Genomic DNA, 25,446 nt, shown 5'->3' on the forward strand with positions numbered 1-25,446 from the left:
CTCCATCTGTCCCTCACTCTCTCCATCTCTCCCTCACTCTCTCCATCTCTCCCTCTCTCCCTCGCTCTCTCCATCTCTCCCTCTCTCTCCATCTCTCCCTCTCTCCACCTCCCTCGCTCTCTCCATCTCTCCCTCTCTCTCCATCTCTCCCTCTCTCTCCACCTCTCCCTCGCTCTCTCTGCATCTCCCACAACCCTCTCTCTCTTGCTCCACCTCCCTTAAATTCTCTCCCTCTCTCTCCACCTCTCCCTCTCTCTCTCCATCTCTCCCTTTTGTCGCTCCCTCCCTCACTCTCTCCATCTCTCCCTCACTCTCTCCATCTCTCCCTCTCTCTCCATCTCTCCCTCGCTCTCTCCATCTCTCCCTCTCTCTCCACCTCTCTCTCATTCTCTCCATCTCTTGCTCTCTCGCCACCTCTCCCTCGCTCTCCCCATCTCTCGCTCTCTCTCCACCTCTCTCTCGCTCTCCATCTCTCCCTCTCTCTCCACCTCTCCCTCGCTCTCCCCATCTCTCGCTCTCTCTCCACCTCTCTCTCGCTCTCCACCTCTCCCTCTCTCTCCACCTCTCTCTTGTTCTCTCCATCTCTCCCTCACTCTCTCCACCTCTCTCTCGCTCTCTCCCTCTCTTTCCACCTCTCTCACTCTCTCCATCTCTCCCTCACTCTCTCCACCCCTCCCTTGCTCTCTGCATCTCTCCCTCACTCTCTCTTTGCATCTCTCTCACACTCTCAACTTCTCTGACACCCTGTCTCTCTCTATCTCCCTGTGTCTCTCAGTCTCTCACTCACCTGTTCCCTTCCTCCCTGTCTCTCTCTCTCCATCTCCCTGTCTCTCTCTTGCTGTCTCTCTCTGCCTCTCTGCCTCTCTCTCTCTGTCTCACTGTCTCTCTGTCTCTCTCTCTCTCCCTATCACTCTCTCACTCTCTCTCCCTGTCTCTCTCTCTCACTCTTTCACTCTCTCTCTGTCTCTCTGTCTCTCCCTGTCTCTCTCTCTCGCTCTGTCTCTCACTCTCTCTGTCTCTCCCTGTCTCTCTCTCTCTTCCTGTCTCTCTCTCTCTGTCTCTCTCTGTCTCTCACTATCTCTCTCTCTTTCTCTCCCTCTCTCTCTCTCCGTGTCTCCCTCTCTCACTCTCTCTCTGTCTCTCTCTCTCTCTCTTTCTCCCTACCACTCTCTCACTCTCTGCCTCCCTGTCTCTCCCTGTCTCTCTCTCTCTCTCTCTCCCGGTCTCTCTCTCTCACTCTTTCACTCTCTCTCTGTCTCCCTGTCTCTCTGTCTCTCACTCTCTCTATGTCTCTCTGTCTCTCTCTCTCTCTCACTCTTTCACTCTCTCCCTGTCTCTCTGTCTCCCTGTCTCTCTCTCTTTCACTCTCTCTCTGTCTCTCCCTGTCTCTCTGTCTCTCCCTGTCTCTCTCGCCCTGTCTCTCTCTCTCTCTCTCCCGGTCTCTCTCTCTCACTTTCACTCTCACTCTGTCTCTCTCTCTCTCCCTGTCTCTCTCTCTGTCTCTCCCTGTCTCTCTTTCTCTCTCTCACTCGCTCTCCCTGTCTCTCTCTGTCTCTCCCTGTCTCCCGCTCTCACTCGCTCTCTCTGTCTCCCCCTGTCTCCCGCTCTCTCTCCCTCTCCCTCTCGCCCTGTCTCTCCCTGTCTCTCTCTCACTCGCTCTCTCAGTCTCCCCCTGTCTCTCTCTCTGTCTCTCCCTGTCTCTCTCTCTGTCTCTCTCTGTCTCTCTCTGTCTCTCTCACTCGCTCTCTCTGTCTCCCCCTGTCTCTCCCTGTCTCTCTCTCTGTCTCTCCCTGTCTCTCTCTCTGTCTCTCTCTGTCTCTCCCTGTCTCTCTCTCTCTCTCTCACTCGCTCTCTCTGTCTCTCCCTGTCTCTCTCTCTCTCTCTCCGTCTCTCCCTGTCTCTCCCTGTCTCTCCCTGTCTCTCTCTCTGTCTCTCCCTGTCTCTCTCTCTCTCTCTCACTCGCTCTCTCTGTCTCTCCCTGTCTCTCTCTCTGTCTCTCCCTGTCTCTCTCTCTCTCTCTCTCACTCGCTCTCTCTGTCTCTCCCTGTCTCTCTCTCTCTCTCTCACTCGCTCTCTCTGTCTCTCCCTGTCTCTCTCTCTCCGTCTCTCCCTGTCTCTCTCCCTGTCTCTCCCTGTCTCTCTCTCTCTCTCTCCGTCTCTCTCCATCTCTCCCTGTCTCTCCCTGTCTCTCTCTCTGTCTCTCTCCCTGTCTCTCTCTCTCTCTCACTCGCTCTCTCTGTCTCTCTCTCTGTCTCTCCCTGTCTCTCTCTCTCTCTCTCACTCGCTCTCTCTGTCTCTCCCTGTCTCTCTCTCTGTCTCTCCCTGTCTCTCTCTCTCTCTCTCACTCGCTCTCTCTGTCTCTCCCTGTCTCTCTCTCTGTCTCTCCCTGTCTCTCTCTCTCTCTCTCACTCGCTCTCTCTGTCTCTCTCCCTGTCTCTCTCTCTCTCTCTCACTCGCTCTCTCTGTCTCTCCCTGTCTCTCTCTCTCCGTCTCTCCCTGTCTCTCTCCCTGTCTCTCCCTGTCTCTCTTCTCTCTCTCCGTCTCTCTCTGTCTCTCCCTGTCTCTCTCTCTCCGTCTCTCCCTGTCTCTCTCCCTGTCTCTCCCTGTCTCTCTCTCTGTCTCTCTCCCTGTCTCTCTCTCTCTCTCTCTCACTCGCTCTCTCTGTCTCCCCCTGTCTCTCTCCCTGTCTCTCTCCCTGTCTCTCCCTGTCTCTCTCCCTGTCTCTCTCCCTGTCTCTCTCCCTGTCTCTCTCCCTGTCTCCCTCTCTCTCCCTCTCGCCCTCTCTCCTGCTGTCAGTATACCCGCAGTCCGCCCCTAACCCAGTTGCTGTTTTTTATTCCCAGAGACGCAGGGTGAGGAGACTGAGGCACCCACTGTGCCGTGAGCACAGTAATCAGTGAGTAACCTTTTGCAAACCTCTTTGTCAATAAAAAATCCACAGCTGGGGCCCTGAAACCTCAGCTCCTGTCACCGAAATGTCGGAACCGCCTCTTCATCAACACTTCCCGTTGTGATTCGCCACATCAGCGTTGCCCATTGGATTTTTCAATGTCAACAGTCACGTCAAAATGGCTGACACTCTTGTCGCCACTCGTCCAATCACGTTCAGCCGTGGCAAAGGCAGGTGCACTCTGGGAAGAAGGACAGCCCATGGGCCGCACGTCTGCATGTACCGAGAAGGGATAGGACAGGTTGTGTAACGGGACAGTGTAGAGGGGGCTTTACTCTGTATCTAACCCCCTGTACCTGCCCTGGGAGTGTTTGATGGGACAGTGTAGAGGGAGCTTTACTCTGTATCTAACCCCCTGTACCTGCTCTGGGAGTGTTTGATGGGACAGTGTAGAGGGAGCTTTACTCTGTATCTAACCCCCTGTACCTGCCCTGGGAGTGTTTGATGGGACAGTGTAGAGGGGGCTTTACTCTGTATCTAACCCCCTGTACCTGCCCTGGGAGTGTTTGATGGGACAGTGTAGAGGGGGCTTTACTCTGTATCTAACCCCCTGTACCTGCCCTGGGAGTGTTTGATGGGACAGTGTAGAGGGAGCTTTACTCTGTATCTAACCCCCTGTACCTGCCCTGGGAGTGTTTGATGGGACAGTGTAGAGGGGGCTTTACTCTGTATCTAACCCCCTGTACCTGCCCTGGGAGTGTTTGATGGGACAGTGTAGAGGGAGCTTTACTCTGTATCTAACCCCCTGTACCTGCCCTGGGAGTGTTTGACGGGACAGTGTAGAGGGAGCTTTACTCTGTATCTAACCCCCTGTACCTGCCCTGGGAGTGTTTGATGGGACAGTGTAGAGGGAGCTTTACTCTGTATCTAACCCCCTGTACCTGCCCTGGGAGTGTTTGACGGGACAGTGTAGAGGGAGCTTTACTCTGTATCTAACCCCCTGTACCTGCCCTGGGAGTGTTTGATGGGACAGTGTAGAGGGAGCTTTACTCTGTATCTAACCCCCCTGTACCTGCCCTGGGAGTGTTTGATGGGACAGTGTAGAGGGAGCTTTACTCTGTATCTAACCCCCCTGTACCTGCCCCGGGAGTGTTCGATTGGCTGGTCTTCTCTCGCTGCTGAATAATATGTCTCGCCTTGTCCCGACAGACTCTCGAACCAGCCGCTCTGCACCAGCAACGACTATAGTCAGTCTGATCGCCCGCTCCCAGCACTGCCGTCTAGACGTTGTCCTCATAACCTGCCGAGAAGGGGTCGCCCCTCACAGGGATACGCGAGCCGGTGAGTGTCACCATCTTTTCCCAACTCGCGTTGACTCGAAACATTAAGCCGGACGCTCTTCGCGATGCAAAAGAGATGGCTTTCTGTTGAGACTTTCGCAAAGCGCTCGCTCGATAGCAGCCTGTGAGGTTGGTTTTTGTTTTTAAAGAGCGAGGTCACTGTTGCACTGTGGGCGACGCAGCCGGCAATTGGCGCACAGCAAGATCCCACACGCAGCGCCGTGATAATCACCCGGATCATCTGGTGACGTTTTTTGACTGAGCGATGAATATTGCCATAGCTCCCCGCCCTGCTCTTCTTCGCAGTACGGACAGTGGGATCTCTTCCATCCACCCGAGAGGGCCCGAGGGTCTCGGTTTTACATCGGGGTCCGACAAACGGCCCCTCCGACAGTGCGGCGCTCCCTCAGTACTGCCCCTCCGACAGTGCGGCACTCCCTCAGTACTGCCCCTCCGACAGTGCGGCACTCCCTCAGTACTGCCCCTCCGACAGTGCGGCACTCCCTCAGTACTGCCCCTCCGACAGTGCGGCGCTCCCTCAGCACTGCCCCTCCGACAGTGCGGCGCTCCCTCAGTACTGCCCCTCCGACAGTGCGGGACTCCCTCAGCACTGCCCCACCGACAGTACGGCGCTCCCTCAGTACTGCCCCTCCGACAGTGCGGCACTCCCTCAGTACTGTCCCTCCGACAGTGCGGCGCTCCCTCAGTACTGTCCCTCCGACAGTGCGGGACTCCCTCAGCACTGCCCCTCCGACAGTGCGGCGCTCCCTCAGTACTGCCCCTCCGACAGTGCGGCGCTCCCTCAGTACTGCCCCTCCGACAGTGCGGGGCTCCCTCAGTACTGCCCCTCCAACAGTGTGGCACTCCCTCAGTACTGCCCCTCCAACAGTGCGGTGCTCCCTCAGTACTGCCCCTCCGACAGTGCGGCGCTCCCTCAGTACTGCCCCTCCGACAGTGCGGCACTCCCTCAGTACTGTCCCTCCGACAGTGCGGCACTCCCTCAGTACTGCCCCTCCGACAGTGCGGGGCTCCCTCAGTACTGCCCCTCCGACAGTGCGGGGCTCCCTCAGTACTGCCCCTCCGACAGTGCGGGGCTCCCTCAGTACTGCCCCTCCGACAGTGCGGCACAACCTCAGTACTGCCCCTCCGACAGTGCGGGGCTCCCTCAGTACTGCCCCTCCGACAGTGCGGGGCTCCCTCAGTACTGCCCCTCCGACAGTGCGGCACAACCTCAGTACTGCCCCTCCGACAGTGCGGGGCTCCCTCAGTACTGCCCCTCCGACAGTGCGGGGCTCCCTCAGTACTGCCCCTCCGACAGTGCGGCACTCCCTCAGTACTGCCCCTCCGACAGTGCGGCACTCCCTCAGTACTGCCCCTCCGACAGTGCGGGGCTCCCTCAGTACTGCCCCTCCGACAGTGCGGCACTCCCTCAGTACTGCCCCTCCGACAGTGCGGCACTCCCTCAGTACTGCCCCTCCGACAGTGCGGGGCTCCCTCAGTACTGCCCCTCCGACAGTGCGGGGCTCCCTCAGTACTGCACTGGGGGCGTCAGCCTAGATATTTGAGCTCAAGTCCCTGGAGTGAGCCTTGAACCTACAACCTTCTGACCCAGAGTCAGGCAGGCTCCCCACATGAACCACAGCTGTGTTCCAAGTCGCTTCACGTGAGCCTAAATAAGACACAGATTTGACACCGATTCACACCAGGAGATATTAAGGTCAAATGACCAAATGCTTGGTCAAAGAGGGAGGTTATAAGAGCGTCTTACAGCAGGAGAGCGAGGCGGAGAGGTGTAGGGAGGGAGTTCCAGAGCTGGGGGGCACCAGGCAACAGAAGGCACAGCCCACCGATGGTGGAGCGATTATAATCAGGGATGGTCAGGAGGGCAGAATTAGAGGAGTGCAGACATCCCGGGGGGTTGTGGGGCTGGAGGAGATTACAGAGATAGGGAGGGGTGTAGGGGCTGGAGGTTACAGAGATAGGGAGGGGTGTAGGGGCTGGAGGTTACAGAGATAGGGAGGGGTGTAGGGGCTGGAGGAGGTTACAGAGATAGGGAGGGGTGTAGGGGCTGGAGGTTACAGAGATAGGGAGGGGTGTAGGGGCTGGAGGTTACAGAGATAGGGAGGGGTGTAGGGGCTGGAGGAGATTACAGAGATAGGGAGGGGTGCAGGGGCTGGAGGGGGGTTACAGAGATAGGGAGGGGTGTACGGCTGGAGGAGGTTACAGAGATAGGGAGGGGTGTAGGGGCTGGAGGAGGTTACAGAGATAGGGAGGGGTGTAGGGGCTGGAGGAGGTTACAGAGATAGGGAGGGGTGTACGGCTGGAGGAGGTTACAGATATAGGGAGGGGTGTAGGGGCTGGAGGAGGTTACAGAGATAGGGAGGGGTGTACGGCTGGAGGAGGTTACAGATATAGGGAGGGGTGTAGGGGCTGGAGGAGGTTACAGAGATAGGGAGGGGTATACGGCTGGAGGAGGTTACAGATATAGGGAGGGGTGTACGGCTGGAGGGGGGTTACAGAGATAGGGAGGGGTGTAGGGGCTGGAGGAGGTTACAGAGATCGGCACGTGTTGAGGCCACACCTGGAGTACTGCGTGTACAGTTCTGGTCTCTGTATTTACCAAAGGACGTACTTTGCTTTGGAGGCAGTTCAGAGAAGGTTCACTCGGTTGATTCCGGGGATGAGGGGGGGGGTTGACTTACGAGGAAAGGTTGAGGAGGTTGGGGCCTCTACTCATTGGAGTTCAGAAGAAGGAGAGGTGATCTTATGGAAACGTATCAGATTATGAGGGGGGGGGCTCGACAAGGTGGATGCAGAGAGGATGTTCCCACTGATGGGGTGTAGACTAGAACTAGGGGGGCATGGTCTTGGAATAAGGGGGCCGCCCATTCCAAACTGAGATGAGGAGGAATTCCTTCTGGTGAATCTGTGGGAACTCGCTGCCTCGGAGAGCGGTGAGAGCCGGGACATCGGATATATTTACGGCGGAGATAGACAGCTCCTGAACCGACAAGGGGATAAGCGGGCGGGGAAGTGGAGCTGTGTCCACGATGGGATCAGCCAGGGTGGTGTTCAATGTTGGAGCAGGGCCTCGAGGGGGCCGTATGGGTCCCCCACCCCCCACCCAACTCCTGCTCCTGTTTCTGGCGTTAGGTTAACCGGCGAGCCCAGGGGGTATTAACCGTTCCTTTGTTCTCACCACAGGAGTGGGCCAAAAGCATCATATGTGGCTTGACGCTCTCCACCGTGACCACAGGCAACCTGTCCCCCCCTCCTGAAAAGCAACGGAGACGCTCGGACGGGCTGCACATCTCGAGCCAGGCTTTCTGGAACTCGCCTCGGGACATCGCACAGTGGACTTGCTCTGAATTTGATATATATATATGTAGATGTGTATTTTTTTTTGCGCGTTTGAACACCAGAAACAGGAGCAGGAGGGGGGCCATACGGCCCCTCGAGCCTGCTCCGCCATTTAATACCATTGTGGCCTGATCCGATCATGGACACAGCTCCACTTCCCTGCCCGCCCCCTTATCGGTTCAGGAACTGTCTATCTCTGCCTTAAATATATTCAATGTCCCGGCTCCCACAGCTCTCTGAGGCAGCGAGTTCCACAGATTCACCAGAAGGAATTCCTCCTCATCTCAGTTTTCAATGGGCGGCCCCCTTATTCTAAGACCATGCCCCCCTAGTTCTAGTCTCCCCCCCATCAGTGGGAACATCCTCTCTGCATCCACCTTGTCGAGCCCCCCGCCCTCATAATCTTATACGTTTCCATCAGGTCACCTCTCCTTCTTCTGAACTCCAATGAGTAGAGGCCCCAACCTCCTCAACCTTTCCTCATAAGTCAACCCCCTCATCCCCGGAATCGACCGAGTGAACCTTCTCTGAACTGCCTCCAAAGCAAAGTACCTCAACCGGGTCAGCCCCTCAGCCTCCTCTGTTCCAAAGAAAACAACCCCAGCCTCTCCAATCTTTCCTCATCGCTAAAGTTCTCCAGTCCCGGCAACATCCTGGGAAATCTCCTCTGTACCCTCTCCAGTGCAACATCCTGGTAAATCTCCTCTGTACCCTCTCCAGTGCAACATGCTGGTAAATCTCCTCTGTACCCTCTCCAGTGCAACATGCTGGTAAATCTCCTCTGTACCCTCTCCAGTGCAACATCCTGGTAAATCTCCTCTGTACCCTCTCCAGTGCAACATGCTGGTAAATCTCCTCTGTACCCTCTCCAGTGCAACATCCTGGTAAATCTCCTCTGTGCCCTCTCCAGTGCAACATCCTGGTAAATCTCCTCTGCACCCTCTCCAGTGCAACACCCTGGTAAATCTCCTCTGCACCCTCTCCAGTGCAACACCCTGGTAAATCTCCTCTGTACCCTCTCCAGTGCAACATCCTGGTAAATCCCCTCTGTACCCTCTCCAGTGTAACATCCTGGTAAATCTCCTCTGCACCCTCTCCAGTGCAACATCCTGGTAAATCTCCTCTGTACCCTCTCCAGTGCAACACCCTGGTAAATCTCCTCTGCACCATCTCCAGTGCAACATCCTGGTAAATCTCCTCTGCGCCCTCTCCAGTGCAACATCCTGGTAAATCTCCTCTGCACCCTCTCCAGTGCAACACCCTGGTAAATCTCCTCTGCACCCTCTCCAGTGCAACACCCTGGTAAATCTCCTCTGCACCCTCTCCAGTGCAACATCCTTGTAAATCTCCTCTGCGCCCTCTCCAGTGCAATCACATCCTTCTTGTAATGCGGTGACCAGAACTGTGCACGCAGTACTCCAGCTGTGGCCTAACCAGTGTTTTGTACAGTTCAAGCATAACCCTCCCTGCTCTTGTATTCTATGGCTCGGCCAATAAAGGCAAGGGTCCTGTTTGCCTTGTTAACCACTTCATCCACCTGGCCCGTTACATTCAGTGATCCATGGACCTAAATGCGAATCTGGAGAGAATACTATTATGGGGCATTTCAAACTGCCCCAGTACCACCACGTTCAATCAGTGGTTGGATTTATAATTGATGTCTCCGCAAGATCCTGCCAATCCCCCCGGGGAGGACAGACGCACCAACGTTAGCGTACTCGACCAGGCCCGACATCCCCAGCATCGAAGCACTGACCACACACTCGACCAGCTCCGCTGGGCAGGGCCACATTGTCCGCATGTCCCCCAGAGACACGAGACTCCCCAAAGCAAGCGCTCGACTCGGAACTCCTTCACGGGCAAAACGAGCCAAAGGCGGGCAGAGGGAACGTTACAAGGGACACACCCCTCCCCTGATACAGTGCAACATCCCCCACCCACACCTGGGAGTCCCTGGGCCCAAAGACCAGTCCGCCCTCAGTGGAGGGAGTGCATCCGGGAGGGGCGCTGAGCACCTCGAGTCTCGTCGCCAATTGCGTGCAGAGAGCGAGCGCAGGCAGCGGAAGGAGCGTGCGGCAAACCTGTCCCACCCTCCCCTTCCCTCAACGTCTATCTGTCCCTCCCTCCCCTTCCCTCAACGTCTCTCTGTCCCACCCTCCCCTTCCCTCAACGTCTATCTGTCCCACCCTCCCCTTCCCTCAACGTCTATCTGTCCCACCCTCCCCCTTCCCTCAACGTCTATCTGTCCCACCCTCCCCTTCCCTCAACGTCTATCTGTCCCACCCTCCCCTTCCCTCAACGTCTATCTGTCCCTCCCTCCCCTTCCCTCAACGTCTATCTGTCCCACCCTCCCCTTCCCTCAACGTCTATCTGTCCCACCCTCCCCTTTCCCTCAACGTCTATCTGTCCCACCCTCCCCTTCCCTCAACGTCTATCTGTCCCACCCTCCCCTTCCCTCAACGTCTATCTGTCCCACCCTCCCCTTCCCTCAACGTCTATCTGTCCCACTCTCCCCTTCCCTCAACGTCTATCTGTCCCACCATCCCCCTTCCGTCAACGTCTATCTGTCCCACCCTCCCCCTTCCCTCAACGTCTCTCTGTGCCACCATCCCCTTCCCTCAACGTCTATCTGTCCCACCCTCCCCTTCCCTCAACGTCTATCTGTCCCACCCTCCCCCTTCCCTCAACGTCTATCTGTGCCACCCTCCCCCTTCCCTCAACGTCTATCTGTGCCACCCTCCCCCTTCCCTCAACGTCTATCTGTCCCACCCTCCCCTTCCCTCAACGTCTATCTGTCCCACCCTCCCCTTCCCTCAACGTCTATCTGTCCCACCCTCCCCTTCCCTCAACGTCTATCTGTCCCACCCTCCCCTTCCCTCAACGTCTATCTGTCCCACCCTCCCCTTCCCTCAACGTCTATCTGTCCCTCCCTCCTCCTTCCCTCAACGTCTATCTGTCCCTCCCTCCCTTCAACGTCTATCTGTCCCACCCTCCCCTTCCCTCAACGTCTATCCGTCCCACCCTCCCCTTCCCTCAACGTCTATCTGTCCCACCCTCCCTTCAACGTCTATCTGTCCCACCCTCCCCTTCCCTCAACGTCTATCTGTCCCACCCTCCCCTTCCCTCAACGTCTATCTGTCCCACCCTCCCCTTCCCTCAACCACTGTCTGTCCCTCCCTCCCCTTCCCTCAACGTCTCTCTGTCCCACCCTCCCCTTCCCTCAACGTCTATCTGTCCCACACTCCCCCTTCCCTCAACGTCTATCTGTCCCACCCTCCCCCTTCCCTCAACGTCTATCTGTCCCACCCTCCCCTTCCCTCAACGTCTATCTGTCCCACCCTCCCCTTCCCTCAACGTCTATCTGTCCCACCCTCCCCTTCCCTCAACGTCTATCTGTCCCACTCTCCCCCTTGCCTCAATGTCTATCTGTCCCTCCCTCCCCTTCCCTCAACGTCTATCTGTCCCACACTCCCCTTCCCTCAACGTCTATCTGTCCCACCCTCCCCTTCCCTCAACGTCTATCTGTCCCACCCTCCCCTTCCCTCAACGTCTATCTGTCCCTCCCTCCCCTTCCCTCAACGTCTATCTGTCCCACCCTCCCCTTCCCTCAACCACTGTCTGTCCCTCCCTCCCCTTCCCTCAACGTCTATCTGTCCCTCCCTCCCCTTCCCTCAACGTCTATCTGTCCCACCCTCCCCTTCCCTCAACGTCTATCTGCTCCACCCTCCCCCTTCCCTCAACGTCTATCTGTCCCACCCTCCCCTTCCCTCAACGTCTATCTGTCCCACTCTCCCCCTTCCCTCAACGTCTATCTGCTCCACCCTCCCTCTTCCCTCAACGTCTATCTGTCCCACCCTCCCCCTTCCCTCAACGTCTATCTGTCCCACCCTCCCCTTCCCTCAATGTCTATCTGTCCCACCCTCCCCTTCCCTCAACGTCTATCTGTCCCACCCTCCCCTTCCCTCAACGTCTATCTGTCCCACCCTCCCCTTCCCTCAACGTCTATCTGTCCCTCCCTCCCCCTTCCCTCAACGTCTATCTGTCCCACCCTCCCCTTCCCTCAATGTCTATCTGTCCCACCCTCCCCTTCCCTCAACGTCTATCTGTCCCACCCTCCCCTTCCCTCAACGTCTATCTGTCCCACCCTCCCCTTCCCTCAACGTCTATCTGTCCCACCCTCCCCTTCCCTCAATGTCTATCTGTCCCACCCTCCCCTTCCCTCAACGTCTATCTGTCCCACCCTCCCCCTTCCCTCAACGTCTATCTGTCCCACCCTCCCCTTCCCTCAATGTCTATCTGTCCCACCCTCCCCTTCCCTCAACGTCTATCTGTCCCTCCCTCCCCCTTCCCTCAACGTCTATCTGTCCCACCCTCCCCTTCCCTCAACGTCTATCTGTCCCACCCTCCCCCTTCCCTCAACGTCTATCTGTCCCCACCCTCCCCTTCCCTCAACGTCTATCTGTCCCACCCTCCCCTTCCCTCAACGTCTATCTGTCCCACCCTCCCCTTCCCTCAACGTCTATCTGTCCCCACCCTCCCCTTCCCTCAATGTCTATCTGTCCCACCCTCCCCCTTCCCTCAACGTCTATCTGTCCCACCCTCCCCTTCCCTCAACGTCTATCTGTCCCACCCTCCCCTTCCATCAACGTCTATCTGTCCCACCTCCCCCTTCCCTCAACGTCTATCTGTCCCACCCTCCCCTTCCCTCAACGTCTATCTGTCCCACTCTCCCCTTCCCTCAACGTCTATCTGTCCCACCCTCCCCTTCCATCAACGTCTATCTGTCCCACGCTCCCCTTCCCTCAACGTCTATCTGTCCCACCCTCCCCCTTCCCTCAACGTCTATCTGTCCCACCCTCCCCTTCCCTCAAAGTCTATCTGTCCCACCCTCCCCTTCCCTCAACGTCTATCTGTCCCACCCTCCCCTTCCCTCAACGTCTATCTGTCCCACCCTCCCCTTCCCTCAACGTCTATCTGTCCCACCCTCCCCTTCCCTCAACCACTATCTGTCCCACCCTTCCCCTTCCCTCAACGTCTATCTGTCCCACCCTCCCCTTCCCTCAACGTCTATCTGTCCCACCCTCCCCTTCCCTCAACGTCTATCTGTCCCACCATCCCCTTCCCTCAACGTCTATCTGTCCCACCCTCCCCTTCCCTCAACATCTATCTATCCCACCCTCCCCCTTCCCTCAACGTCTATCTGTCCCACCCTCCCCCTTCCCTCAACGTCTATCTGTCCCTCCCTCCTCCTTCCCTCAACGTCTATCTGTCCCTCCCTCCCCTCAACGTCTATCTGTCCCACCCTCCCCTTCCCTCAACCACTGTCTGTCCCTCCCTCCCCTTCCCTCAACGTCTATCTGTCCCACCCTTCCCCTTCCCTCAACGTCTATCTGTCCCACCCTCCCCTTCCCTCAACGTCTATCTGTCCCACCCTCCCCCTTCCCTCAACGTCTATCTGTCCCACCCTCCCCCTTCCCTCAACGTCTATCTGTCCCTCCCTCCTCCTTCCCTCAACGTCTATCTGTCCCTCCCTCCCCTCAACGTCTATCTGTCCCACCCTCCCCTTCCCTCAACCACTATCTGTCCCACCCTTCCCCTTCCCTCAACGTCTATCTGTCCCACCCTCCCCTTCCCTCAACGTCTATCTGTCCCACCCTCCCCTTCCCTCAACGTCTATCTGTCCCACCATCCCCTTCCCTCAACGTCTATCTGTCCCACCCTCCCCTTCCCTCAACGTCTATCTGTCCCTCCCTCCCCTTCCCTCAACGTCTATCTGTCCCACCCTCCCCTTCCCTCAACGTCTATCTGTCCCACCCTCCCCTTCCCTCAACGTCTATCTGTCCCACCCTCCCCTTCCCTCAACGTCTATCTGTCCCACCCTCCCCCTTCCCTCAACGTCTATCTGTCCCACCCTCCCCTTCCCTCAACATCTATCTATCCCACCCTCCCCCTTCCCTCAACGTCTATCTGTCCCACCCTCCCCCTTCCCTCAACGTCTATCTGTCCCTCCCTCCTCCTTCCCTCAACGTCTATCTGTCCCTCCCTCCCCTCAACGTCTATCTGTCCCACCCTCCCCTTCCCTCAACCACTGTCTGTCCCTCCCTCCCCTTCCCTCAACGTCTATCTGTCCCACCCTTCCCCTTCCCTCAACGTCTATCTGTCCCACCCTCCCCTTCCCTCAACGTCTATCTGTCCCACCCTCCCCCTTCCCTCAACGTCTATCTGTCCCACCCTCCCCCTTCCCTCAACGTCTATCTGTCCCTCCCTCCTCCTTCCCTCAACGTCTATCTGTCCCTCCCTCCCCTCAACGTCTATCTGTCCCACCCTCCCCTTCCCTCAACCACTATCTGTCCCACCCTTCCCCTTCCCTCAACGTCTATCTGTCCCACCCTCCCCTTCCCTCAACGTCTATCTGTCCCACCCTCCCCTTCCCTCAACGTCTATCTGTCCCACCATCCCCTTCCCTCAACGTCTATCTGTCCCACCCTCCCCTTCCCTCAACGTCTATCTGTCCCACTCTCCCCTTCCCTCAACGTCTATCTGTCCCACCCTCCCCTTCCCTCAACGTCTATCTGTCCCTCCCTCCCCTTCCCTCAACGTCTATCTGTCCCTCCCTCCCCTTCCCTAAACGTCTATCTGTCCCACCCTCCCCTTCCCTCAACGTCTATCTGTCCCACCCTCCCCTTCCCTCAACGTCTATCTGTCCCACCCTCCCCTTCCCTCAACGTCTATCTGTCCCACCCTCCCCCTTCCCTCAACGTCTATCTGTCCCACCCTCCCCTTCCCTCAATGTCTATCTGTCCCCACCTTCCCCTTCCCTCAACGTCTATCTGTCCCACCCTCCCCCTTCCCTCAACGTCTATCTGTCCCACCCTCCCCTTCCCTCAACGTCTATCTGTCCCACCCTCCCCTTCCCTCAACATCTGTCTGTCCCACCCTCCCCTTCCCTCAACGTCTATCTGTCCCACCCTCCCCCTTCCCTCAACGTCTATCTGTCCCACCCTCCCCCTTCCCTCAACGTCTATCTGTCCCACCCTCCCCTTCCCTCAATGTCTATCTGTCCCCACCCTCCCCTTCCCTCAACGTCTATCTGTCCCACCCTCCCCCTTCCCTCAACGTCTATCTGTCCCACCCTCCCCTTCCCTCAACGTCTATCTGTCCCACCCTCCCCTTCCCTCAACGTCTATCTGTCCCCACCCTCCCCTTCCCTCAATGTCTATCTGTCCCACCCTCCCCCTTCCCTCAACGTCTATCTGTCCCACCCTCCCCTTCCCTCAACGTCTATCTGTCCCACCCTCCCCTTCCCTCAACGTCTATCTGTCCCACCCTCCCCCTTCCCTCAACGTCTGTCTGTCCCACCCTCCCCTTCCCTCAACGTCTATCTGTCCCACTCTCCCCTTCCCTCAACGTCTATCTGTCCCACCCTCCCCTTCCCTCAACGTCTATCTGTCCCACTCTCCCCTTCCCTCAACGTCTATCTGTCCCACCCTCCCCTTCCCTCAACATCTATCTGTCCCACACTCCCCTTCCCTCAACGTCGATCTGTCCCACCCTCCCCTTCCCTCAACGTCTATCTGTCCCACCCTCCCCTTCCCTCAACGTCTATCTGTCCCACCCTCCCCTTCCCTCAACGTCTATCTGTCCCACCCTCCCCTTCCCTCAACGTCTATCTGTCCCTCCCTCCCCTTCCCTCAACGTCTATCTGTCCCACCCTCCCCTTCCCTCAACGTCTATCTGTCCCACCCTCCCCTTCCCTCAACGTCTATCTGTCCCACCCTCCCCCTTCCCTCAACGTCTATCTGTCCCACCCTTCCCCTTCCCTCAACGTCTATCTGTCCCACCCTTCCCTTACCTCAACGTCTATCTGTCCCACCCTCCCCTTCCCTCAACGTCTATCTGTCCCACCCTCCCCCTTCCCTCAACGTCTATCTGTCCCACCCTCCCCCTTCCCTCAACGTCTATCTGTCCCACCCTCCCCCTTCCCTCAACGTCTATCTGTCCCTCCCTCCTCCTTCCCTCAACGTCTATCTGTCCCTCCCTCCCCTCAACGTCTATCTGTCCCACCCTCCCCTTCCCTCAACCACTGTCTGTCCCTCCCTCCCCTTCCCTCAACGTCTATCTGTCCCACCCTCCCCCTTCCCTCAACGTCTATCTGTCCCACCCTCCCTCTTCCCTCAACGTCAATCTGTCCCACACTCCCCCTTCCCTCAACGTCTATCTGTCCCACCCTCCCCTTCCCTCAACGTCTATCTGTCCCACCCTCCCCTTCCCTCAACGTCTATCTGTCCCACCCTCCCCTTCCCTCAACGTCTATCTGTCCCACCCTCCCCTTCCCTCAACGTCTATCTGTCCCACCCTCCCCTTCCCTCAACGTCTATCTGTCCCACACTCCCCCTTCCCTCAACGTCTATCTGTCCCACCCTCCCCTTCCCTCAACGTCTATCTGTCCCACTCTCCCCTTCCCTCAACGTCTATCTGTCCCACCCTCCCCTTCCCTCAACGTCTATCTGTCCCTCCCTCCCCTTCCCTCAACGTCTATCTGTCCCACCCTCCCCTTCCCTCAACGTCTATCTGTCCCACCCTCCCCTTCCCTCAACGTCTATCTGTCCCACCCTCCCCTTCCCTCAACGTCTATCTGTCCCACCCTCCCCCTTCCCTCAACGTCTATCTGTCCCACCCTCCCCTTCCCTCAACGTCTATTTGTCCCACCCTCCCCCTTCCCTCAACGTCTATCTGTCCCACCCTCCCCCTTCCCTCAACGTCTATCTGTCCCTCCCTCCTCCTTCCCTCAACGTCTTTTTGTCCCTCCCTCCCCTCAACGTCTATCTGTCCCACCCTCCCCTTCCCTCAACCACTGTCTGTCCCTCACTCCCCTTCCGTCAACGTCTATCTGTCCCACCCTTCCCCTTCCCTCAACGTCTATCTGTCCCACCCTCCCCTTCCCTCAACGTCTATCTGTCCCACCCTCCCCCTTCCCTCAACGTCTGTCTGTCCCTCCCTCCTCCTTCCCTCAACGTCTATCTGTCCCTCCCTCCCCTCAACGTCTATCTGTCCCACCCTCCCCTTCCCTCAACCACTATCTGTCCCACCCTTCCCCTTCCCTCAACGTCTATCTGTCCCACCCTCCCCTTCCCTCAACGTCTATCTGTCCCACCCTCCCCCTTCCCTCAACGTCTATCTGTCCCACCCTCCCCCTTCCCTCAACGTCAATCTGTCCCACACTCCCCCTTCCCTCAATGTCTATCTGTCCCACCCTCCCCTTCCCTCAACGTCTATCTGTCCCACCCTCCCCTTCCCTCAACGTCTATCTGTCCCACCCTCCCATTCCCTCAACGTCTATCTGTCCCACCCTCCCCTTCCCTCAACGTATATCTGTCCCACCCTCCCCTTCCCTCAACGTCTATCTGTCCCACCATCCCCTTCCCTCAACGTCTATCTGTCCCACCCTCTCCTTCCCTCAACGTCTATCTGTCCCACTCTCCCCTTCCCTCAACGTCTATCTGTCCCTCCCTCCCCTTCCCTCAACGTCTATCTGTCCCTCCCTCCCCTTCCCTCAACGTCTATCTGTCCCACCCTCCCCTTCCCTCAACGTCTATCTGTCCCACCCTCCCCTTCCCTCAACGTCTATCTGTCCCACATTCCCCCTTCCCTCAACGTCTATCTGTCCCACCCTCCCCTTCCCTCAATGTCTATCTGTCCCCACCCTCCCCTTCCCTCAACGTCTATCTGTCCCACCCTCCCCCTTCCCTCAACGTCTATCTGTCCCACCCTCCCCTTCCCTCAACCTCTATCTGTCCCACCCTCCCCTTCCCTCAACGTCTATCTGTCCCCACCCTCCCCTTCCCTCAACGTCTATCTGTCCCACCCTCCCCCTTCCCTCAACGTCTATCTGTCCCACCCTCCCCTTCCCTCAACATCTATCTGTCCCACCCTCCCCTTCCCTCAACGTCTATCTGTCCCACCCTCCCCCTTCCCTCAACGTCTATCTGTCCCACCCTCCCCCTTCCCTCAACGTCAATCTGTCCCACCCTCCCCTTCCCTCAACGTCTATCTGTCCCACCCTCCCCTTCCCTCAACGTCTATCTGTCCCACCCTCCCCTTCCCTCAACGTCTATCTGTCCCACCCTCCCCTTCCCTCAACGTCTATCTGTCCCACCCTCCCCTTCCCTCAACGTCTATCTGTCCCACCCTCCCCTTCCCTCAACGTCTATCTGTCCCACCATCCCCTTCCCTCAACATCTATCTGTCCCACCCTCCCCTTCCCTCAACGTCTATCTGTCCCACTCTCCCCTTCCCTCAACGTCTATCTGTCCCACCCTCCCCTTCCCTCAACGTCTATCTGTCCCTCCCTCCCCTTCCCTCAACGTCTATCTGTCCCACCCTCCCCTTCCCTCAACGTCTATCTGTCCCACCCTCCCCTTCCCTCAACGTCTATCTGTCCCACCCTCCCCTTCCCTCAACGTCTATCTGTCCCACCCTCCCCTTCCCTCAACCACTGTCTGTCCCTCCCTCCCCTTCCCTCAACGTCTATCTGTCCCACCCTTCCCCTTCCCTCAACGTCTATCTGTCCCACCCTCCCCTTCCCTCAACGTCTATCTGTCCCACCCTCCCCTTCCCTCAACATCTATCTGTCCCACCCTCCCCTTCCCTCAACCACTGTCTGTCCCTCCCTCCCCTTCCCTCAACGTCTATCTGTCCCACCCTTCCCCTTCCCTCAACGTCTATCTGTCCCCCCCTCCCCTTCCCTCAACGTCTATCTGTCCCACATTCCACTTCCCTCAACGTCTATCTGTCCCACCCTCCCCTTCCCTCAACGTCTATCTGTCCCACCCTCCCCTACCCTCAACGTCTATCTGTCCCACCCTCCCCCTTCCCTCAACGTCTATCTGTCCCACCCTCCCCTTCCCTCAACGTCTATCTGTCCCTCCCTCCCCTCAACGTCTATCTGTCCCACCCTCCCCTTCCCTCAACCACTGTCTGTCCCTCCCTCCCCTTCCCTCAACGTCTATCTGTCCCACCCTTCCCCTTCCCTCAACGTCTATCTGTCCCACCCTCCCCTTCCCTCAACGTCTATCTGTCCCACACTCCCCCTTCCCTCAACGTCTATCTGTCCCACCCTCCCCCTTCCCTCAACGTCTATCTGTCCCACACTCCCCCTTCCCTCAACGTCTATCTGTCCCACCCTCCCCTTCCCTCAACGTCTATCTGTCCCACCCTCCCCTTCCCTCAACGTCTATCTGTCCCACCCTCCCCTTCCCTCAACGTCTATCTGTCCCACCCTCCCCCTTCCCTCAACGTCTATCTGTCCCACCCTCCCCTTCCCTCAACATCTATCTGTCCCACACTCCCCCTTCCCTCAACGTCTATCTGTCCCACCCTCCCCCTTCCCTCAACGTCTATCTGTCCCACACTCCCCCTTCCCTCAACGTCTATCTGTCCCACCCTCCCCTTCCCTCAACGTCTATCTGTCCCACCCTCCCCTTCCCTCAACGTCTATCTGTCCCACCCTCCCCTTCCCTCAACGTCTATCTGTCCCTCCCTCCCCTTCCCTCAACGTCTATCTGTCCCACCCTCCCCTTCCCTCAACGTCTATCTGTCCCTCCCTCCCCTTCCCTCAACGTCTATCTGTCCCACCCTCCCCTTCCCTCAACGTCTATCTGTCCCACCCTCCCCCTTCCCTCAACGTCTATCTGTCCCACCCTCCCCCTTCCCTCAACGTCTATCTGTCCCACCCTCCCCCTTCCCTCAACCACTGTCTGTCCCACCTGTGACAGGGACTGTGGCTCCCGTATTGGGACTGTTCAGTCACCTGTGAACTCGCTTTTGGAGTGGAAGCAAGTCTTCCTCGATTCCGAGGGACTGCCTACGACGGCGGTTATAATTTTGGAATAAAATTGAAATTGACATTGCCCGTTCGGGATGTTCTCAATTGAGCCCCACTCACCATTCCACTTTGGCCCACAGCGATGGACTATCTCCGCAGAATCCCTCTGACTCAACCTGCTGAGATATCCAGCGTTTTCTGGGAGATTGAACCCTTTTCCTGACTGACCACAGAAACGTAGGAAATAGGTGCAGGAGTAGGCCATTCGGCCCTTCTAGCCTGCACCGCCATTCAATGAGTTCATGGCTGAACATGCAACTTCAGGACCCCATTCCTGCTTTCTCTCCATACCCCTTGATCCCCCGAGTAGTGAGGACTTCATCTAACTCCCTTTTGGAATATATTTAGTGAATTGGCCTCAACAACTTTCTGTGGTAGAGAATTCCACAGGTTCACCACTCTCTGGGTGAAGAAGTTTCTCCTCATCTCGGTCCTAAATGGCTTACCCCTTATCCTCAGACTGTGACCCCCTGGTTCTGGACTTCCCCAACATCGGGAACATTCTTCCTGCATCTAACCTGTCCAGTCCCGTCAGAATTTTAAACCTTTCTATGAGATCCCCTCTCATTCTTCTGAACTCCAGTGAATACAAGCCCAGTGGATCCAGTCTTTCTTGATAGGTCAGTCCCGCCATCCCGGGAATCAGTCTGGTGAACCTTCGCTGCACTCCCTCAATAGCAAGAACGTCCTTCCTCAGGTTAGGAGACCAAAACTGTCCACAATACTCCAGGTGTGGCCTCACCAAGGCCCTGTACAACTGTAGCAACACCTCCCTGCCCCTGTACTCAAATCCCCTCGCTATGAAGGCCAACATGCCATTTGCCTTCTTAACCGCCTGCTGTACCTGCATGGCCAACCTTCAATGACTGATGTACCATGACACCCAGGTCTCGTTGCACCTCCCCTTTTCCTAATCTGTCACCATTCAGATAATAGTCTGTCTCTCTGTTTTTACCCCCAAAGTGGATAACCTCACATTTATCCACATTATACTGACATCTGCCATGCATTTGCCCACTCACCGAACCTATCCAAGTCACTCTGCAGCCTCATAGCATCCTCCTCGCAGCTCACACTGCCACCCAACTTAGTGTCATCGGCAAATTTGGAGATACTACATTTAATCCCCTCGTCTAAATCATTAATGTACAATGTAAACAGCTGGGGCCCCAGCACAGAACCTTGCGGTACCCCACTAGTCACTGCCTGCCATTCTGAAAAGTCCCCATTTACTCCTCCTCTTTGCTTCCTGTCTGACAACCAGTTCTCAATCCACGTCAGCACACTACCCCCAATCCCGTGTGCTTTAACTTTGCTCATCAATCTCTTGTGTGGGACCTTGTCGAAAGCCTTCTGAAAGTCCAAATACACCACATCGACTGGTTCTCCCCTTGTCCACTCTACTGGAAACATCCTCAAAAAATTCCAGAAGGTTTGTCGAGCGTGATTTCCCCCTTTCACAAATCCACGCTGACTTGGACCTATCATGTCACCTCTTTCCAAATGCGCTGCAGTCACCAGTCAAGCCAGCACACTTTCCCGGGGCACAACAAATCGCGACCTGCCCATTTACACGCGCCGATCTCAAAGGCCGATAAAGTCTGCTGGGAATCGAGAATCGCAAGGCCCCCGGCAATGTCAAAGCGGGTGCGGTTTTTTTCTCAGCTAGCACGGTGATAAGCCTCTGGGGAGGCTGACCCCCAGCGCGCCCCCCCCTGGACATCACGAGCCATGAAAGGGTGTTCCCTCTCGCTCGCCCTCTGACTTTTTGAGGCGTGGCTGGGGTGTGACCTGGTCGCTGGCCAGGTCGGCATTTGTTGCCCATTCCTCTCACCCCCCCCCACCCCCCCCCCCACCTAACTGGCCCCTCGAGGGGGGTTCGTGGCGGTGAGCCTCCTTCTTGAACCGCTGCAGTCCGCGCGGTGAAGCTGCCTGCCCCTCCCCACGCAGTGCCGCTCGGGAGGGAGTTCCAGGATCGACGACGGAATAGCCAACGTGTGTCTCCAAGTCGGGCGACTGTGTGTGTGTGTGTGTGTGTGACTGGGAGGGGAACCGTGGAGGTGCTGATGTTCCCATTGGGCCCACCGCCCTTGTCCTTCTAGGCGGGGTAGAGGTCGCGGGTTCGGGGAGCATTTGCCAAAGAAGTCTTGGCGAATGACATAAGAACATGAGAATTAGGAACAGGGAGTAGACCATCTAGCCCCTCGAGCCTGCTCCACCATTCAATAAGAACATAAGAACATAATAAGTAGGAACAGGAGTAGACCATCGAGCCCCTCGAGCCTGCTCCACCATTCAATAAGAACATAAGAACATAATAAGTAGGAACAGGAGTAGACCATCTAGCCCCTCGAGCCTGCTCCACCATTCAATAAGAACATAAGAACATAATAAGTAGGAACAGGAGTAGACCATCTAGCCCCTCGAGCCTGCTCCACCATTCAATAAGAACATAAGAACATAATAAGTAGGAACAGGAGTAGACCATCAAGCCCCTCGAGCCTGCTCCACCATTCAATAAGAACATAAGAACATAATAAGTAGGAACAGGAGTAGACCATCGAGCCCCTCGAGCCTGCTCCACCATTCAATAAGAACATAAGAACATAATAAGTAGGAACAGGAGTAGACCATCTAGCCCCTCGAGCCTGCTCCACCATTCAATAGGAACATAAGAACATAATAAGTAGGAACAGGAGTAGACCATCTAGCCCCTCGAGCCTGCTCCACCATTCAATAAGAACATAAGAACATAATAAGTAGGAACAGGAGTAGACCATCTAGCCCCTCGAGCCTGCTCCGCCATTCAATAGGAACATAAGAACATAAGAACACCAGAATTAGGAACAGGAGTAGACCATCTAGCCCCTCGAGCCTGCTCCACCATTCAACAAGATCATGGCTGATCTGGCCGTGGACTCAGCTCCACTTACCCGCCCGCTCCCCGTAACCCTTAATTCCCTTATTGGTTAAAAATCTATCTATCTGTGACTTGAATACATTCAATGAGCTAGCCTCAACTGCTTCCTTGGGCAGAGAATTCCACAGATTCACAACCCTCTGGGAGAAGAAATTCCTTCTCAACTGGGTTTTAAATTGTCTCCCCCGTATTTTGAGGCTGTGCCCCCTAGTTCTAGTCTCCCCGACCAGTGGGAACAACCTCTCTGCCTCTATCTTGTCTATCCCTTTCATTATTTTAAATGTTTCTATAAGATCACCCCTCATCCTTCTGAACTCCAACGAGTAAAGACCCAGTCTACTCAATCTATCATCATAAGGCAACCCCCTCATCTCCGGAATCAGCCGAGTGAATCGTCTCTGTACCCCCTCCAAAGCCAGTATATCCTTCCTTAAGTAAGGTGACCAAAACTGTGCACGCAGTACTCCAGGTGCGGCCTCACCAATACCCTGTACAGTTGCAGCAGGACCTCCCTGCTTTTGTACTCCATCCCTCTCGCAATGAAGGCCAACATCCCATTCGCCTTCCTGATTACCTGCTGCACCTGCAAACTAACTTTTTGGGATCCATGCACAAGGGCCCCCAGGTCCCTCTGCACCGCAGCATGTTGTAATTTCTCCCCATTCAAATAATATTCCCTTTTACTGTTTTATTCCCAAGGTGGATGAGCTCACACTTTCCGACATTGTATTCCATCTGCCAAACCTTAGCCCATTCGCTTAACCTATCCAAATCTCCCTGCAGCCTCTCTGTGTCCTCTACACAACCCGCTTTCCCACTAATCTTTGTGTCGTCTGCAAATTCTGTTACACTGCGCTCTGTCCCCTCTTCCAGGTCATCTATGTATATTGTAAACAGTTGTGGTCCCAGCACCGATCCCTGTGGCACACCACTAACCACCGATTTCCAACCCGAAAAGGACCCATTTATCCCGACTCTCTGCTTCCTGTTGGCCAGCCAATTCTCGATCCGTGCCGACACATTTCCTCTGACTCCGCGTACCTCTATCTTCTGCAGTAACCTTTTGTGTGGCACCTGATCGAATGCCTTTTGGAAATCTAAATACACCACATCCATCGGTACACCTCTATCCACCATGCTCGCGATATCCTCAAAGAATTCCAGCAAGTTAGTTAAACGTGATTTCCCCCCTTTCATGAATCCGTGTTGCGTCTGCTTGGCCGCACTGTTCCTATCCCGATGTCCCGCTATTTCTTCCTCAATGCTAGCTTCAAGCAGTTCCCCCCCGCCGCAGATGTGAAACTAACCGGCCTGTAGTTACCTGCCTTTTGTCTGGCCGCCCCCTTGTTTGAACAGAGGCCTTACATTCGCTGCTCTCCGATCCGCTGATACCTCTCCCCAGAGCCTGGCGAGTTTTGCTCGAGTTTGGCTCGAGCATGATGGGTTGCCACGGAGCATCTGGGCGATGGTGGACAGTGCAGACACGGTGCCCTGGGCTGGGGGGGTTTGTGGTGGAGGGTGAGGGAATGGTGGGGGGGTTTTTTTTTTTTTTTGCTGGGCCAGTCTGGCGGGATGCTTTGTCCCGGATCTCTCTCTCTCTCTCTCTCTCTGTCCAGCGCTGTTGGAGCTGCGACTCATCCAGGCCAAGTGAGGAAGTGTTTTCCATCACACTCCTGACTTTGTGCCTTGTCGCTGGTGGGGAGGATTTGGTGGCGGGTGTCCCGGGAGGGGGTGGGCAGAGTCAGGAGGTGAGAGAACACCGGCCACAGGACACCGGCCAATGCCAAGAGTCTGTGGCGTCAAGGCTCAGCTGTTTGCAAACCCGGAAGTTTGAGAACCCGAGCCCGGGAGCATTGGCAGCGGGCAAATCCCGCAACCTCGAGGGAGAGGCTTGGCCGACAGCCGGTCCGGAAATCCGTGGCTCGCTCCCGCGAGCAACGGCGCACAATTTAATGAGCGCGTGGAAGCGTTTACCGAAAGTGGGCATTGTAAGGCCATCGTTGACGTCTGTGCATTTGTGCGTGATTTGCTGAAGCTTTTTGAGCGCCGGAATAAAGTCTGTGTCGTTCCTCATTCGCTTCCGGATTCTCCTCGTGTCCTCCGGGGCCAGACGGGAAACCGAGCCCCCGTTCCGCCCCTTTTTTCAGCTGCACGCCAAGGATCCCGCGGCAGGGAGGAGTAATAGAGCACAGCAAGAGGCCATTCAGCCCATCGAGCCGGCGACAGACGGATCCGATCAGCCCCCGCTCCCCCCCTCGCTCATTCCCCTCAGTACTGTCCCTCCGACAGTGTGGCACTCCCTCGGTACTGCCCCTCCGACAGTGCGGGGCTCCCTCGGTACTGCCCCTCCGACAGTGCGGAGCTCCCTCAGTACTGTCCCTCCGACAGTGCGGCACTCCCTCAGTACTGTCCCTCCGACAGTGCGGCACTCCCTCAGTACTGTCCCTCCGACAGTGCGGCACTCCCTCGGTACTGCCCCTCCGACAGTGCGGCACTCCCTCGGTACTGCCCCTCCGACAGTGCGGCGCTCCCTCAGTACTGCCCCTCCGACAGTGCGGCGCTCCCTCAGTACTGCCCCTCCGACAGTGCGGCGCTCCCTCAGTACTGCCCCTCCGACAGTGCGGCGCTCCCTCAGTACTGCCCCTCCGACAGTGCGGCGCTCCCTCAGTACTGCCCCTCCGACAGTGCGGCACTCCCTCGGTACTGCCCCTCCGACAGTGCGGCGCTCCCTCGGTACTGCCCCTCCGACAGTGCGGCGCTCCCTCAGTACTGCCCCTCCGACAGTGCGGCACTCCCTCAGTACTGCCCCTCCGACAGTGCGGCGCTCCCTCGGTACTGCCCCTCCGACAGTGCGGGGCTCCCTCGGTACTGCCCCTCCGACAGTGCGGCGCTCCCTCGGTACTGCCCCTCCGACAGTGCGGCGCTCCCTCAGTACTGCCCCTCCGACAGCACAGTGCGGCACTCCCTCAGTACTACCCCTCCGACAGTGCGGCACTCCCTCAGTACTACCCCTCCGACAGTGCGGCACTCCCTCAGTACTGTCCCTCCGACA

General features: G+C 56.9%; 1 protein-coding gene across 1 annotated transcript in view; it reads left to right on the forward strand.

Annotated features, from left to right (window-relative positions):
* The window catches only part of LOC139242687 (uncharacterized), a 134,881-nt gene that overhangs the window by 42,406 nt on the left and 67,029 nt on the right, over positions 1 to 25,446 (forward strand). Inside the window, exon 5 of the mRNA XM_070870481.1 lies at positions 7,435 to 7,583. Coding sequence (XP_070726582.1) covers positions 7,435 to 7,583 — 149 coding nt within the window. The remainder of the gene's footprint in view (positions 1 to 7,434; positions 7,584 to 25,446) is intronic.

Source organism: Pristiophorus japonicus, unplaced genomic scaffold (assembly GCF_044704955.1).
Source record: "Pristiophorus japonicus isolate sPriJap1 unplaced genomic scaffold, sPriJap1.hap1 HAP1_SCAFFOLD_144, whole genome shotgun sequence".
NCBI lineage: Eukaryota > Metazoa > Chordata > Chondrichthyes > Pristiophoridae > Pristiophorus > Pristiophorus japonicus.